Below are 13,862 nucleotides of genomic sequence, written 5' to 3' on the forward strand. Positions count from 1 at the left end.
CGAATCGAACAAGAGGCCTTCAGAAGACGTGAACCTAAAAAACACCTCAACAACACTGGATAAAGTCTTACACAAACACAATCATCTACACAAATGCTGCACCTACAAATATATTTTTTTTAGCCCTGCATGGCACAAACATTTCCTCCTCCGTCTGAAAACAGGAAGAAATCTCGCCCTTGAGGATTTCTTCTGTTCTGACGGCCACGAGAAGTCACATCTGATGCCACGGAGAGTTAAACAAACAACTAAATAAAAGTCTGTTCATGTGGTGAATAGATGTGGAACAATTATGTGTATGGCTACGTCTGAAATGTGCATTTTATATATATATATATATATACAGAGAGAGAGAGAGAGCAGGATAGAGAGAGAGAGGAGGAGTGAGAGAGAGAGCAGGAGAGAGAGAGAGAGAGAGAGAGAGAGGAGGAGTGAGAGAGAGGAGGAGTGAGAGAGAGGAGAGAGAGAGAGAGGAGAGAGAGAGAGAGAGGAGTGAGAGAGAGAGGAGAGAGAGAGAGAGAGAGGAGGAGTGAGAGAGGAGTGAGAGAGAGAGAGAGGAGGAGTGAGAGAGAGAGAGAGGAGGAGAGAGAGAGGAGGAGTGAGAGAGAGAGGAGAGAGAGAGAGGAGGAGTGAGAGAGAGAGAGAGGAGAGAGAGAGAGAGGAGGAGTGAGAGAGAGGAGTGAGAGAGAGAGAGAGAGGAGGAGTGAGAGAGAGAGGAGAGAGAGAGAGAGCGAGAGGAGAGAGAGAGAGAGAAAGAGGAGGAGTGAGAGAGAGAGCAGGAGAGAGAGAGAGGAGAGAGAGAGAGAGAGGAGGAGTGAGAGAGAGAGAGGAGGAGCGAGAGAGAGGGAGAGAGGAGAGAGAGAGAGAGAGAGAGAGAGAGAGAGGAGGAGCGAGAGAGAGGGAGAGAGAGAGGAGGAGAGAGTGAGAGAGAGGAGAGAGAGAGAGAGAGAGGAGTGAGAGAGAGAGCAGGAGAGAGCGAGAGGAGAGAGAGAGAGAGAAAGAGGAGGAGTGAGAGAGAGAGCAGGAGAGAGAGAGAGGAGAGAGAGAGAGAGAGGAGGAGTGAGAGAGAGAGAGGAGGAGCGAGAGAGAGGGAGAGAGAGAGGAGGAGAGAGAGAGAGAGAGAGGAGGAGTGAGAGAGAGATAGAGAGAGAGCAGGAGAGAAAGAGAGGGAGAGAGATAGAGAGAGCGAGCAGGAGAGAGAGAGACAGAGAGAGAGAGGGAGAGAGAGATAGAGGGAGAGAGAGGGTCGTTTGTAACGATCGTTGTGGTGAGAAAACAAACCACAATCAATGGTAGCTGCAAAGAAGCGAGCCCATGCAGGCATCGGCAACAGATTAGTGGCAAGCTGCTTTGTTGTTCCTGTCGGTTAAATCGACTGATTGTTCAAGGAGTCCGGTCTGCTCTCACAATCAGTCGTTACCCACTCAGACCAACCACAGCCACACTGAGTACATTTACACTCCCCAGTTATGATCCGATCAAAATCATCATGTAGATGAATAAATATGTTTTACACTTGAAAACATGAATGTGTTGATTTTCTTTCTCTTATTGTTTTACATCCCTCGAAGAGGAACAAGAGCTTTGTTTAAAAACTACAATTTATCACCAGGAGCGAGATTACCACTTAGGCGTCTGCACGTTGAATATAAAGGAGCCTATACAGTCTGTTAGCTTAGCTTAGCATAAAGACTAGAAGCAGAGGGAAACAGCTAGCATGTATCTGTGCAGAGGTCACAAAATCTACCTCCCAGCACACCTCTCTCTATCTCTCTTTAACGTCCAACCGTTGGTCAATAATATGTCTAAAGATGTCGTTTTTTTAAATCTTTGGTACTTCAGGTTCTATCGATCATTAAAATAACGGAGACTGAATCGTTTTAAAACACCTGGTGTCAAAAAGTATGGCAGTATCAAAACATTTTGACAACCTTATAAAAAGGTAGAAATAACCAAAACTAATTACGTCTATAACAATAAATATGAAGCTTTAAATGTTTTGGTGTAAAATAGTTTGAAGAGTTGTTTTTGAGAGAGTTTGATTTGCTGGTGAATGATATTCCGTATTAATGAAAATACATGTAAGTTAAACGAGCTTCTTTTAATGTCAAATGGATTTGAAATAAAAAATGGCTGCTGATGTTAGACAAAAAAAAAAGAGTCCTAAAGTGTTATGTTTAAGGATGGATGGGTGCCTTGTGCACGGCGTGCTCCTCATCCAGGGTGCAGTAGAGCAGGATCAATCAGCTGTTAAAATCGGAGTAATCCAGCGCACAGCAGGATTGTTCAGCTCCACTTTTGAGTTTACTGCTTATAAAACATTTGGCGTCGGGCGTGGGGGTTTTACAAGACGTTTCCGTGTTAACTTTGGACGCACCAACGGTTTCCCTTTTCTTCCAGTCTTTGTGCAAAGCTAAGCTAACGGACAGCTGGCTCCAGGTCAATATTAACCGTGCAGACACGAGAGGCTCATAAATCTTCACTTTAAACTTTTGACGAGAAAGCAAATGAGCAGACTTTTAAAAAAATGTCTCACAGCTCTTCCACAATGAAACTATCCCCTCTGATGAATCAAACACCTCGGCTCAGCTCTTGTTAATTCAAACTAAAAATGTGCCGACACATTAATCTGATAATAACCTGCGAGCGTGTAAATGTACCCAGAGAGAGTGTTATTCTGCTAAGCGTGTGTTAGTTCAGTGCCAGCAGCCTCACACGTCTGAGTCTCAGAGGAAGGTTTTGTTTTTTTCTGTGAGATAGTTTTTCGTTATTTTTTTTTTTTTTGGCACAGAGCGAAAGGCAGTACAAGAGTCCTACCTTTTGGTAAACCTGAATGACATGTTTCTACAACAGAATCAGACAAAGAAACAGTGAAAATGGTGAAGGAGGAGTGAGAGGAGTAGGAGGGGGGCAGGAGGGACGGAGAGAGGCAGGGAGGAAAGGAGGAAAGGAGGAAAGGAGGAAAGGAGAGGGTATGAGGAGTCTGAATGAGTGAACAAAAATGGGGTGATTGGAATCATCAAAGGTGACGGGGAAGATTCTTTTTTTTTTTTTTTTTTTAATCGATTATTAAATGATTTCAATTCCTCATTTCAGCTCAGTCATTGCAGGAGGGATGTCGCTGGCCTGGCTGCCGCTCTGAGAGAACAGGTGACGTCATGTTGGGGGGGGGATTTTACATTTGACAGCCTCTGTTTGCAGACTGATTTCTTGATTATTAGAGGCGTCGTTTGGGATTTAAATACGACGGATAAAACTCAAAATATTTACAGGAAAGTTGTCAAAGACGTAGAAAAAACTTTTTACTCAAGTTAAAGAAGTATCTGGGGTTCAATAACTGGATAAAAGCACCACAAATGTTGTCATCAAAATGTATTCCAAGTCATTAAAGTTCTCATTATGAAGATGCTCTGATTTTGGAATCATCACTCTCTAGTGTCTCCGATGTCTTCATTTCCGATCACATCGCTATAAAACTCTACACCACGTAGCTCCAAATCAACGCAGGAAACACAAGGCTGATGTCATGCGATCGCACACGCGTAGTTAAAAGAAAGTATACGCTGATTTAGAGGAGTGGGAGTATTAAGTAGTAGAAAAGGTAGCACTTTTGTGCAATTTAAAAAAGGTACTTTTAATCTAAATAAAGTACAGAAATGGAGTCTTTAGTATAAAGTTAAGTATTCATGCATCATATTTTGTTATATCAAACACCTTTAAGATTTATTTAGATCACTACATGATAAGGACAAGCAGCCTCAGCTCTGATATGAGTAGCTGGTTTATCCGTTATCGTTCGGAAAATAATTTTATTACAGAAAGTTCTTTCTAAAAGTCTGCTCGTGTGGGCCAAACAATCTAACGGATGGTGTGATAAGACTATTCATCTATAAACATTTAAAGGAAAATGATGCAGCAAATATCTCTAATGAAACGGAGGACTCAAACGGGCTAAAAGTCCTCTGCTGTACATCTTAACGACGTCTCGACTGTCATGAAAGGAAGTCAAATTGTGGCTCGTTCAGGGTGGTTTCAGTTCTCTCGGTTCGGCATCCAGGCAGCGACTCATAAACAATTTAGACTCAAGAATAAATCACATCGTACAGGACAGTGAAGTGTTCCCCCAGCATGTAATTTATCATCCTAACTCTACAAGGCACTGTGCTGATTGGCTTCTAATTAGACCAGACAGAGTCACAGGAGATGATGGGGTACAGAGCAGGGCTGGAGTCTCTCCTCTCTCCATTTCAGTCTCAATATTTACAGAAGACGGAGGAACAAAAAAATGACGTTTTTGAAACTTTAAATTAGAAACTAGGAGGAGAGGTGAGCCCCAACCCTGCAGTGTGCTGTGAGGTGCGTCCTCTCCTACCTGCGGGTGAGTTTGGAGGTGAGTTTGGAGAAGAGGTTGCTGGTTCCACGGCTGCGGGTCTGGGAGAGAGGGGTGGCGTCGTGGGAGAGTGTGGGCGAGGCCGGCGGGCCGTTGTACGTGGCCGTGCGGCGGTCCCTCAGCTGGCCGCCGTGGAAGGTGCTGCGGCTGGCGGTGCCCCGCGGGAAGCGGAGCCGGTCGGGTGTGGTGGCGTTGGCGATGCTGTGGATCGACGACACCGGGTTCCTTTGGGTGCCGGGCGACACGGCGACGCTGCTGAGGTGGAGGAGGAGGACGGAAACATTTAAAATCAAAGACAAAAAACACAGGATGAGAGTTTTCCCACAGCAGAACTCCTCTTCTTAAAACCCATTTTGTGTTGTGAAATATTTTCTGTTATTTTAAATATTACCCGAGGACTCTTTTCAGATAACAGACCAAACAGCGAGGGTTCAACTGCCATGGAAAAACTCTCCACACCGCTTTAAATCACTGCTCTCCTTATCTGGCAGAGAGTTTGTTATTCCTACACGAGCTCTAATATTGCCATGAAGTTTGAAATAAATTAAACCTACGGTTAGATGTGAACAGGGTAGGAAATTAAAAAAGTGTAAATCAACCAATCCCAAACATTTCCTGTCTCAGGCTTCTTTAAAGGCTTTATATGCGATTTTTTTTTTGATCCAGCAGATGTCGCCCTTGAGCACCAGCATGAAACCAAAACAACTTGCGCTGCATTGTTGTGTTAGCATGCTAATGCTAGCGATCTTTATTATGCTCGTATCTTCACACTGCATGTAAATTTACCTGAAATGAGCGTGATCTAGAAACACAGTTAAGCAGTGAGTACAGTATGTTATTCTTCTTTTCTCTAGTCCCTCAATTAAACAACTTTTATACGTGAGGGGAGGAGTCAGCCGGCCGTCCTGGCGATGTAAACAAACTGAAGATAGGACTCTGAAAACTCTGAAAACATCACAGACAGTGGGACTCGGGTGTTACACCCATTGTAGACAGTCATGACTCACAGAGTTATTTTCAGAGGAGATACTTGATTTCTACATTTAAGTGTGAAAAATCACATAGAAAGACTTTAAGCTCCTGTGAGAAACCTTTAGTGAGTGTCGCCCCCCTGTGGACAAAGTGGTATGATGCATCTCTGCCTGTTCTGTCCTGTGCATGTGTAAGTAGTGCTTTAAAAAAATAAATAATAATAATCAGAAAGTCTCATTCTGGGGATGCTACTAGCCAAGCAGTAATGGTGCTACCCTATGTATTGAGGATGTGGACCTCAGTGGCCGTGGGTTCAAGTCCGACCCAGATAACAATAAAGAAAATGTTGTCAAATCTTTATTTGCCAGTTAATTTCCCACCCTGAACATCAAGCCTCCTATCGTGAACTAAAAGAGAAGTAGGTTGTGTCCCTGATCAGTTATGAGTCTAAACAGAAACAGCGATGGTCTAAGTGCAGGAGCAGCAGGGGAGCTCTGCCATCGTGTCGGACACCAACATGTGAGGAGGACGGAGGAGATCAGGGTTCACGGCAGAGGATGGAGGAGAGATCAGGAGCAGAGCTGTGACAGATTTGTTATTTGCAAAATGTCTGCGGTGGAGAGAAGCGTTCCCCCGCTCTACGGCTGTGCAGCAGGATGATGCAAACGTGGAAAAATATGATCACATACAAGTTCAGGCCTCGTTCAAAACGAGGCGGCTTGACTTCAGAGTGATGATTCATATTTTTGCCTCCTTTTATTAATCAATGTCTGAAACTGACTTAACATCTTCCATGAGCAGGTTTAATTTAATCCTGGCTGATAGTACTGTTTTTTTGTTGACTTGAGAGGGATCAGGCTCAACACAGCTGATGTCCCAGAGTTAGTTATGTAGCTAGTTTACATCTATGGTTCTTATTAGTGACAGATATTTCATTATGTTTATGTTTGCTTGCTTTTAAAATCTCTTAAAAATGTTGACACGTCACCCTAAGCATGGTTTCAGACCAGAAACATGGCTGAGTCGACACACTGGTTAGAAATTTGAAAGATCTCTCGACTCTGGAAAGATTATCAGCAGCTTTTGTTGTGAAATTTTTCAGATCTTTAAAAAAAACAAAAACGATTTTCTTTAAATTACAGTCCACCAGGAATCACTGTCACAGTTAGATGAATTTGTGTATTAAGCTGGAGCAAAAGTTTAACCTTTTTTGGGTTTCTTTTGTTACATTGCAAGTTTCATGATCAGCTTGATTGTAAAATAACTTCGGCTGATATAAATGAAAAGTATTTGTCTTCATTTGTAGGCAATGAAACAAGCCATGCAAATGTCCCATGGTGTGTTTAAACGGCTTATTCCTTCAGTTCTGTCGTAAGGTCTGCATTCATATCATAACTCTACGTCATCATTTATGTCGGTAAAAGTTTGAGGAAGATTTCTGCTCGTCTTGCTCGTAGTTGGTGAGAATTCATTTCAGACAAGGATAACAAAAAACAAGTTGGATGCACGCTGTCCTTGCTTTTTCTCTGCAGGAAATGGTGTCCATGGTTTAGTCGAGGGGTTACAGAGTGTGAAGCTGGCTGGATGTGTGGGTTAGCGAGGGGGTCCAAACAGGGGCTGAGACATGAGAGGAGACAGACGGAGGGGGGGGGGGGTTGGGGGTTTGGAGGCCCTGCCGTCTTACTTGGGCGAGCAGTAGTCCAGAGCGTAGTAGGAGTGGGGCAGCGTGGCCCAGCCTGCCTGGCAAACGTACAAAGGGCCGACGGTTTGATACCTCTGCTGCACTGAACTGGACGAGGCACCGAACGCAGCGGCCGCAAAGGCGGAGGAGGGGCTAGTGGCACAAGCCATCTCAGTCATGCTGGTCATGCCACGATGAAAAAAAATAAAAATAAAAAAAAGACCCCGAAAACCACAAACACAGAGGCAGAAATGAAAATAAGACAACGAGAAAAAGTAAATACAAGACTGAAAGAAGGATTAAGAGAGAAAGAAACTGAGGGAATGAAACAAAGAAAAAAGGATCCTGTCTGGGTTTTTGTTCAACAGTAAGGGAGAAAGTCTGACCTTAAATGGTGAAACGCTGCCATTACGGGTCAACCAGTATGAGACTGGAAGGCTTACGTTATTATTTGTGTTTTTGAGCCGTCCAATATCCATATTTATAAGTCATGAGTCTGACCACAGGTTTGCTCATAATGAGGATTTCTGCATTCTTGTTGGGTAGAAATGGAGCTAAAGCAGCATTACAACCACAAAACTGGCAAAAGAAGTAAAAAAAGAAACATAAAAACATACTGGCTTCCGTAAGAATATGCACGCTTAATAATCGTTATGAAAACCAAGAAGGAAAATAATGCACACTGACTCAAACGTCTGTGTACTGCTGTGTGCTCTCTCTGTGCTCATGCAGGTTTCATGTTCTGGCGGGTTTAAAGTCGGTACCCCTCCTCGCTCACCTGTTCTCCTTCCCGTTGGGGATGACGGAGAGGCGGTCTGTGTTGTTTCTGTCGCTGCAGACGTACGTGTTCCTCCTGGTCATTCCTGCCGACGCGGTGTTATTCTGCAGAGAGTGGGAAGTCACATCAGTACAGATCATTTTAGAATTCAGATTCAGACAACTTTTATTAATCCCAGAAGGGGCAGTTCAGTTTCATGGCTTCCCGAGTCTTACTAAATAAACACGATCAGAGCAGCATTCAAACATTTAGATCCACATGACAGTGACAACAGATCAGCAGACGAACGGGTCGCCAGATGAGAAGCCAGATCTACGTATACATCAGTTACAGATGTTCAGCGTTTGAAAGCCTGATAGCTGAAGGAGTAGAAGAGTTGGAGTATCTGTTTGCTCTCCTTGGAGGTGCAAGATAGCGCCATCCAGAGGACATTAAAGAAAAGACAGGTGTGTCCAGGCTGATTTATGTTCCCCTTTGGCTTTCTGGGAGTCTGTCTCAAGAAGCTCTCTTTATCAGAAACTCACTAACTTTTTTTTAAAATGAGAATCTACATGAACAAATGTGTCTTCAGATATTAGAAGGATAAAATGCAATAATAATCAAAAGTCATCAATATGAACAGAAAGAAGAACAGAGTTCATACAGAAGTAAAAGATTTAAACTCTTATTGTAGCTTTTTCCACAGAACTTTCCACTCTCTTGAAGCCTCATATCTTAATTCTATAGCCTGAATAATTCATGTAAATCTAGATTCTGGCCGTGATTAGAGCTGTTGCCTCACAGCGGGGAGGTTCCTGGTTCAAATCCCCGTCGGACAGGAGCCTCTCTGTGTGGAGTTAGGCTGATATTTTTCACTCTTATTTGAAGCTTTTTGGATTAGTCACATATTTGATGGCTGAGTAGGAAGGTCAATCAGAGGAAGTCTGGTATAAAACTTTCTTAGTCAGCTGCTTGTTTGTTTAACGTCTGCACGTCACACTTTTCTCTATTAAAAAGCAGATCAGTAAGTGTTTGCTGCTCTGCAGGTTACTCACGCTGGGACCGGTGGTGGCGCCTTTCCTGCGGTCAGGGATGTCGGCCTTGTTGGGGTTGTTGGCGTTGCCCAGCAGGGGGCTGGAGGGTGGAGCTCCGCGGCTCCCCGGGGTGCTGGGTTTACGGAGCTGGACGCCGCTCTCTTCCTTTGCATTGTTCTCTGCTGTGGTGGTCTGACTCCTCTTTGGATGAGCCATCCCTGGAGGGGCGTTCTGACCGACTGCAGGGAGGAAAAACAGACACAGGTGTTCAGTGGATGAGTCAAAGATGCTCTTTGTACCTCCGGCAAAAACATTAATAGATGGTCTTTATATTGAAGTGTGGTTTCTTTATCTTTCATGACTTAACTAAGAGACACTGAGGGGGCATATCTCTCTATTTTCTGACCCTCCAGCTTCTTTCAGCTCCGTACAATTTCAAATAAAGCCCATCCTCTCATTCAGTGACTTAGAGACAGTAAATCATGCATTCATCTCCTCTCCTATACTGGGATAAGCCAGCTGCCCCTGTCCTGCCTGCAGCTGGTCCAGAAAGGCTGCTGACTGAGTCCAGGAAGCGGGAGCATTTCAGTCCTGTCCTAGCATCCCTTCATTGGCTCATAATACGCTTCAGAATCAAATTTAAAGTTGCTGTGTTTGTTCTTAAAGCCCTGAATGGCTTTGCCCACCTGTACATTATCGACCTCCTTAACCCGCACACTTCATCTAGACCCTGAAGATCGTCCTACATGGGCCTCCTGGCTGTCCCCCCGCTCTCGACTCAAGCTTAAGGGTGATCGTGCTTTTGCAGTCAGAGCCCCTAAACCTTGGAACAGCCTCCCCCATTCCAGGTCTGCCCCCTCTGTTGACTCTGTTAAGTCCAGCCTTAAAACTTATTTTTAAATGTTAGCGTTCGAGTCCTCTGGTCCTGAAGAGGCTGTTTCTCTCATGTTTTATTTGTTGTTTTGCTTTATTCTTGTGGATGTTGTCAACTCCTGTATAGTGTTTCTTTAATCCACTGTACAGCACTGTGGTCAGACGAGCGTTTTAAATAATCCTCAAAAACCAAATATCCTTCAAATCTTCACATTCATCAGTCGGTCAGCTCATAATAAAATGAATAATTATTCATCATTATGCACTAAAGAGTAGTTGAAGATGTAAACATTTTGTGTTAGGTAAACAAAGCAAACCTAAAACCTAAAAAAAAGGAATGCTATCCTTGAAAAGCCCGGTGAACAATGCGTGCGCCTGTCTGTTAGAGCTGCAGATTAAAAGGTTTCTCAGTGCATCTATTTAAGCTGCAGATCCAACAGAGAGGAAAGAGTACAAACTGACGTTATTGACAAAGCATTATATCACAGAGGACAGCACTGAGCTGCGCAAATAAGCTAAAGGTTAAAGTGCCTCCGCCATGTGACTGGTTTGATTTAACTGTTTTTATCCGCCTGACAACAAGCTACCGACAGAGAGCAACTGTTATTAGGGGAGAAGGGCAGGACGCAGTTTCAGCTCGCTCCGCTCGGCCGGTCGTTACGGGGAAACAGGAAAAGGGAAGTGAAAAATGACTCCAGTCTGAACAAATAAGAGCTCTTTAATGCGTCTGTGTTTTGTTCTCAGTGTGATTACTCTCTCTCCTCTCACCTTGTTCGCTGTAGCGCCTCTGCTTGTGGGTGGAGGAGACGCTCCTCTGGACTTTGAGGTGGGAGGGCGACTGGCCGTTGAGCTCGCTGTTGGGTCTGGGTTTGGCCAGCGACAGGTTGCTGCTTGAGGCTGACTCGCTGGGCTCCAGCTGAGGGGAAACACAAAAACTGAGTCCTACATTCAAGTCTCACATTTCTACTTTTGACATGCTGACAATTTAATTAAAAATTCATGTAATACTATTCTGCACACTGCACAAGCATTCAGCTTTTTTTGTACCCAGTGGGTTTTATCAAACCTGCAGAGTTCAACTTAAAGTATTTCTGACATGCAGTTCAGTTATTGGAGTGTCCTTCATTCACTTTGCTCCTCTTTGCTGCCGTCAGCCTCCTATGGTAGAGAAAAGCTCGAGTGTGTGTGTGTACCTCGGAGGCCTTCCTGCCCAGCAGCAGGTAGGTGGCTGTGATCTCGTCATACTTCATCTTAGCCAGAGACTCCTGGATCTCCTCCAGGTTGTAGCCCATCCCCACCATCACATCTGCACAGGGAAAACACAAACATGATTCATTAAAAAAATATATATATATTACATGCAGCATTTAAACAAAGCTAAACAGTTATTGGTTGGATAAAGTGTTGTGTTTTTAGTGAGGAGTCGAAAGAAGAGGACAGATTCATCTCTCTAAGATACCATCATCAAGCTAACATCTCAAAAACGATCAAGATAAGTGTAAAACATGTGGGTGATAAGGAGTTTAGCTCAGGCTGTGTAATGCAGAGTTCAAGTTCGCTTAAATTAACCGGGTCATCTTCTTGTGATGTCATGTGTTTGGTCTCTCAATAAGTTAAACATTTTATTTTTACAAACTGAGATGTGTGATCGTTGTAGAGCCGCGAAAGCCGACTTTAGAGTTTTGGAAAATCAGTATTTGGGTCTTGAAGATCTACAACCTCGCCCTACGATGGTCATGTTTGGGGTGCAAGGGAAATGTTTTTGCTTCTGCAACCCTGATAGCTCGACTCTAGAGAGGAGGGGGCTGCAGTTCCACTTTTAAACACTAGGTGTCAGCGTTACATATTGCTCCTTTAAAGAACAGTTTTATTAACATTTGCACCTTTACATTTCTCTGCACTTTGATCCCTTTTGTCCTTTTTATCTTGGACAGTTTTTTCATTCTTTGTATTTTTTACTTTGTGCAATGAGAATAGAAACCAGTCCTCATCACATCAGGAATAAAGAATGATTAAAAAAATGTCTTTGTTTCTATCACAACAATTGTTTACTGTTACAGAGAATTTTGCCAATTAAGATATAAGTGAGGAAAGCAATAGGAAGAAACTGCTAAGTAGAGGACAATAACAATAACAGCATATGGCAGGTGATTAATTTTGCATGAAATTTTCTCACTCTGCCATTTTGCAGATCAGTGATTGCACTACACGAGTGTTTGTTCGAGGCTTTGATTCTTGCGAGCTGCAAAGATCAGGTAGTCACCCCTAATGCTCTCCAATCAGCATCTTTCTGCTTCTGATTGATCGAGGCAGAGCGGAGAGAGAGTGTGTGAGTGAGCGGCCGTTTACGCACACGCACAGGGCCATGACGTGTGGCCTCCCCCGTTCTCCAGCTCACGTTTGCAGCAGCATGCCGGGGGAAGCAGGGAGGTGCATCCTGCTGCAGCCTGATGTGCTTTAAACATTTATCTTTCTGTGTGTGTGTGTGAGTCCTATCTCTACAGTGTGCATTATAGGAAGGCTTTTATCCTTTCATCTCAACACTATACGCAGCATATTAATCTTTAATAGACTCTCTTCTGTCTGAGAAATGTTGGAGAACATTACCAATGGAAGCAGATTACATCTTCAGAAATACGACCAACCTGGGTCTTATTTTTTTTACCTGTTTGTGAGCCTGAGACTGTTATAGCATGTTTTTATAGTGTAGGACTTGATCCCTGCAAAGCTGATTATTAATTCAAAATACCTGAAACCCTCTGAATGCAATAGATTTTTCTTTTGTGAGAAAGATTCTTTGTTTTCAGGGTTACAGCGCCTTGCAGGCAGCCTCCGGATCCTAACTTCACTCTGAAGCTCGCTGATGAAAGCCGTGCTACTGTCGTTATTTCTGCTGGGTTGACAGCTCTCCTTTACAGGTGTGTTTCCTGACTGTTATAATGAGAAATCTACTCGGGCAGTTGTGACAATTTCAAATCACAACACACCTGCGTCATGACTTGTCTGTCTTCCCTTTCCGTTGTGCACCATGGAGGTGAACATCCACGTGCATGTATTGAAGGCTCGCTCGCAGCACATGAAGAGAGGCCGCGGGCGAGAAACCAGCTGAGCCTCTGTTACCAGGCAGACTCTGTGATAACCATCTCTCTCACTTTCAACCTCCTGCTCGCCCTCTCAACACACTGCTGCTCTTGTTTCATCTTTGAGATCTGCTTTAGTGTCGCAGTATAAGATATATACGGATATATTTATGCTCTTATTTTGAAAGGTTTAGTAACAATAATCCAACAGGGATCAAAATAGTACGTATGTTTCTGTAAATGTTCACTGCAGCTTTTTTTAGACGCAACAGAAAGAGCTACAGTGGCCTGAAAATATTATTTTAGGCGCTCCAGCTGCCTCAGTGATGGATTTAAAAACAGGTCGATGCATTATGTTGAAATTATGTTATTGAAAAGCGCAAAACCGGAGAGTTGGGGCTCTGATTTATTTATTTTCTCATGTTTAAAATCCCAGAAAATAACTACTTTTTGGTTTATTACTAGAGGACGACAAAAGTTGATCTTGATCTTGCTGAAAATGGCATTTTTGTAGGACAACTTAAAAAAAATTATTGTAAAAGATAAACTAGTTGCAGCTTCAGCTCTGATGTTTTGCACAGATTTTATTTTCCCTGATTAATTTCATGATTTTAAAGTCTTTGTGCATAAAATGATAGATAGGCAGACTGCGTTACAGATTGCAGGACTTTCACCTTCCTCATCCTTTTAATCCTGACATTAAATCTACATTAAGAGCCGAGTGTTGCATCACATTTTGCAGGTGTTGTTTTTATCTCTCCTGCAGTCCTGACAGATTAAGGCTTCCTGACATGCAAACACAATCTCTCCTAAAACGCTTCAGTATTTTATTTGGGGAATGCTTCAGTCTTAAACTTTTATATGCATTATTTAAGAATGGGGGATTCCTCTCTGAGCTTAAGAACATCCCTCCACCCTTCGCTGTCTTTTTCTCTGCTCTGACTGGGTGACTGGGAGTTCGCACCGGCACATGTGCCAACCTCAGCTGCTGTTATGTAAGAGCTCCCCCCCCCCCCCTTCTCTGTTCACGGCTTTCATCCAGGGCACGACGGGGGAGGCTTCTCCTCGCTCTCTC

General features: G+C 43.5%; 1 protein-coding gene across 26 annotated transcripts in view; it reads right to left on the bottom strand.

Annotated features, from left to right (window-relative positions):
• The window catches only part of mark3a (MAP/microtubule affinity-regulating kinase 3a), a 59,381-nt gene that overhangs the window by 8,477 nt on the left and 37,042 nt on the right, over positions 1-13,862 (bottom strand). For 11 of the 26 annotated variants that reach the window (XR_009676447.1, XM_061063077.1, XM_061063088.1 and 8 more), the window contains 6 exons: positions 10,901-11,013; positions 10,476-10,623; positions 8,856-9,073; positions 7,822-7,925; positions 4,373-4,645; positions 2,818-2,844 (listed from right to left, as the gene is read on the bottom strand). Coding sequence is in view for 24 of the 26 variants with exons in the window: in XM_061063077.1 (XP_060919060.1) it covers positions 2,818-2,844; positions 4,373-4,645; positions 7,822-7,925; positions 8,856-9,073; positions 10,476-10,623; positions 10,901-11,013 (883 nt within the window). In the remaining 2 variants the exon portion in view is untranslated. Of the gene's footprint in view, positions 1-2,817; positions 2,845-4,372; positions 4,646-7,027; positions 7,224-7,821; positions 7,926-8,855; positions 9,074-10,475; positions 10,624-10,900; positions 11,014-13,862 lie in introns of those variants that run through there. The other 15 variants (XR_009676448.1, XM_061063090.1, XM_061063087.1 and 12 more) reach the window with 4 other exon arrangements.

Source organism: Labrus mixtus, chromosome 18, assembly GCF_963584025.1.
Source record: "Labrus mixtus chromosome 18, fLabMix1.1, whole genome shotgun sequence".
Taxonomy (NCBI): Eukaryota; Metazoa; Chordata; class Actinopteri; order Labriformes; family Labridae; genus Labrus; species Labrus mixtus.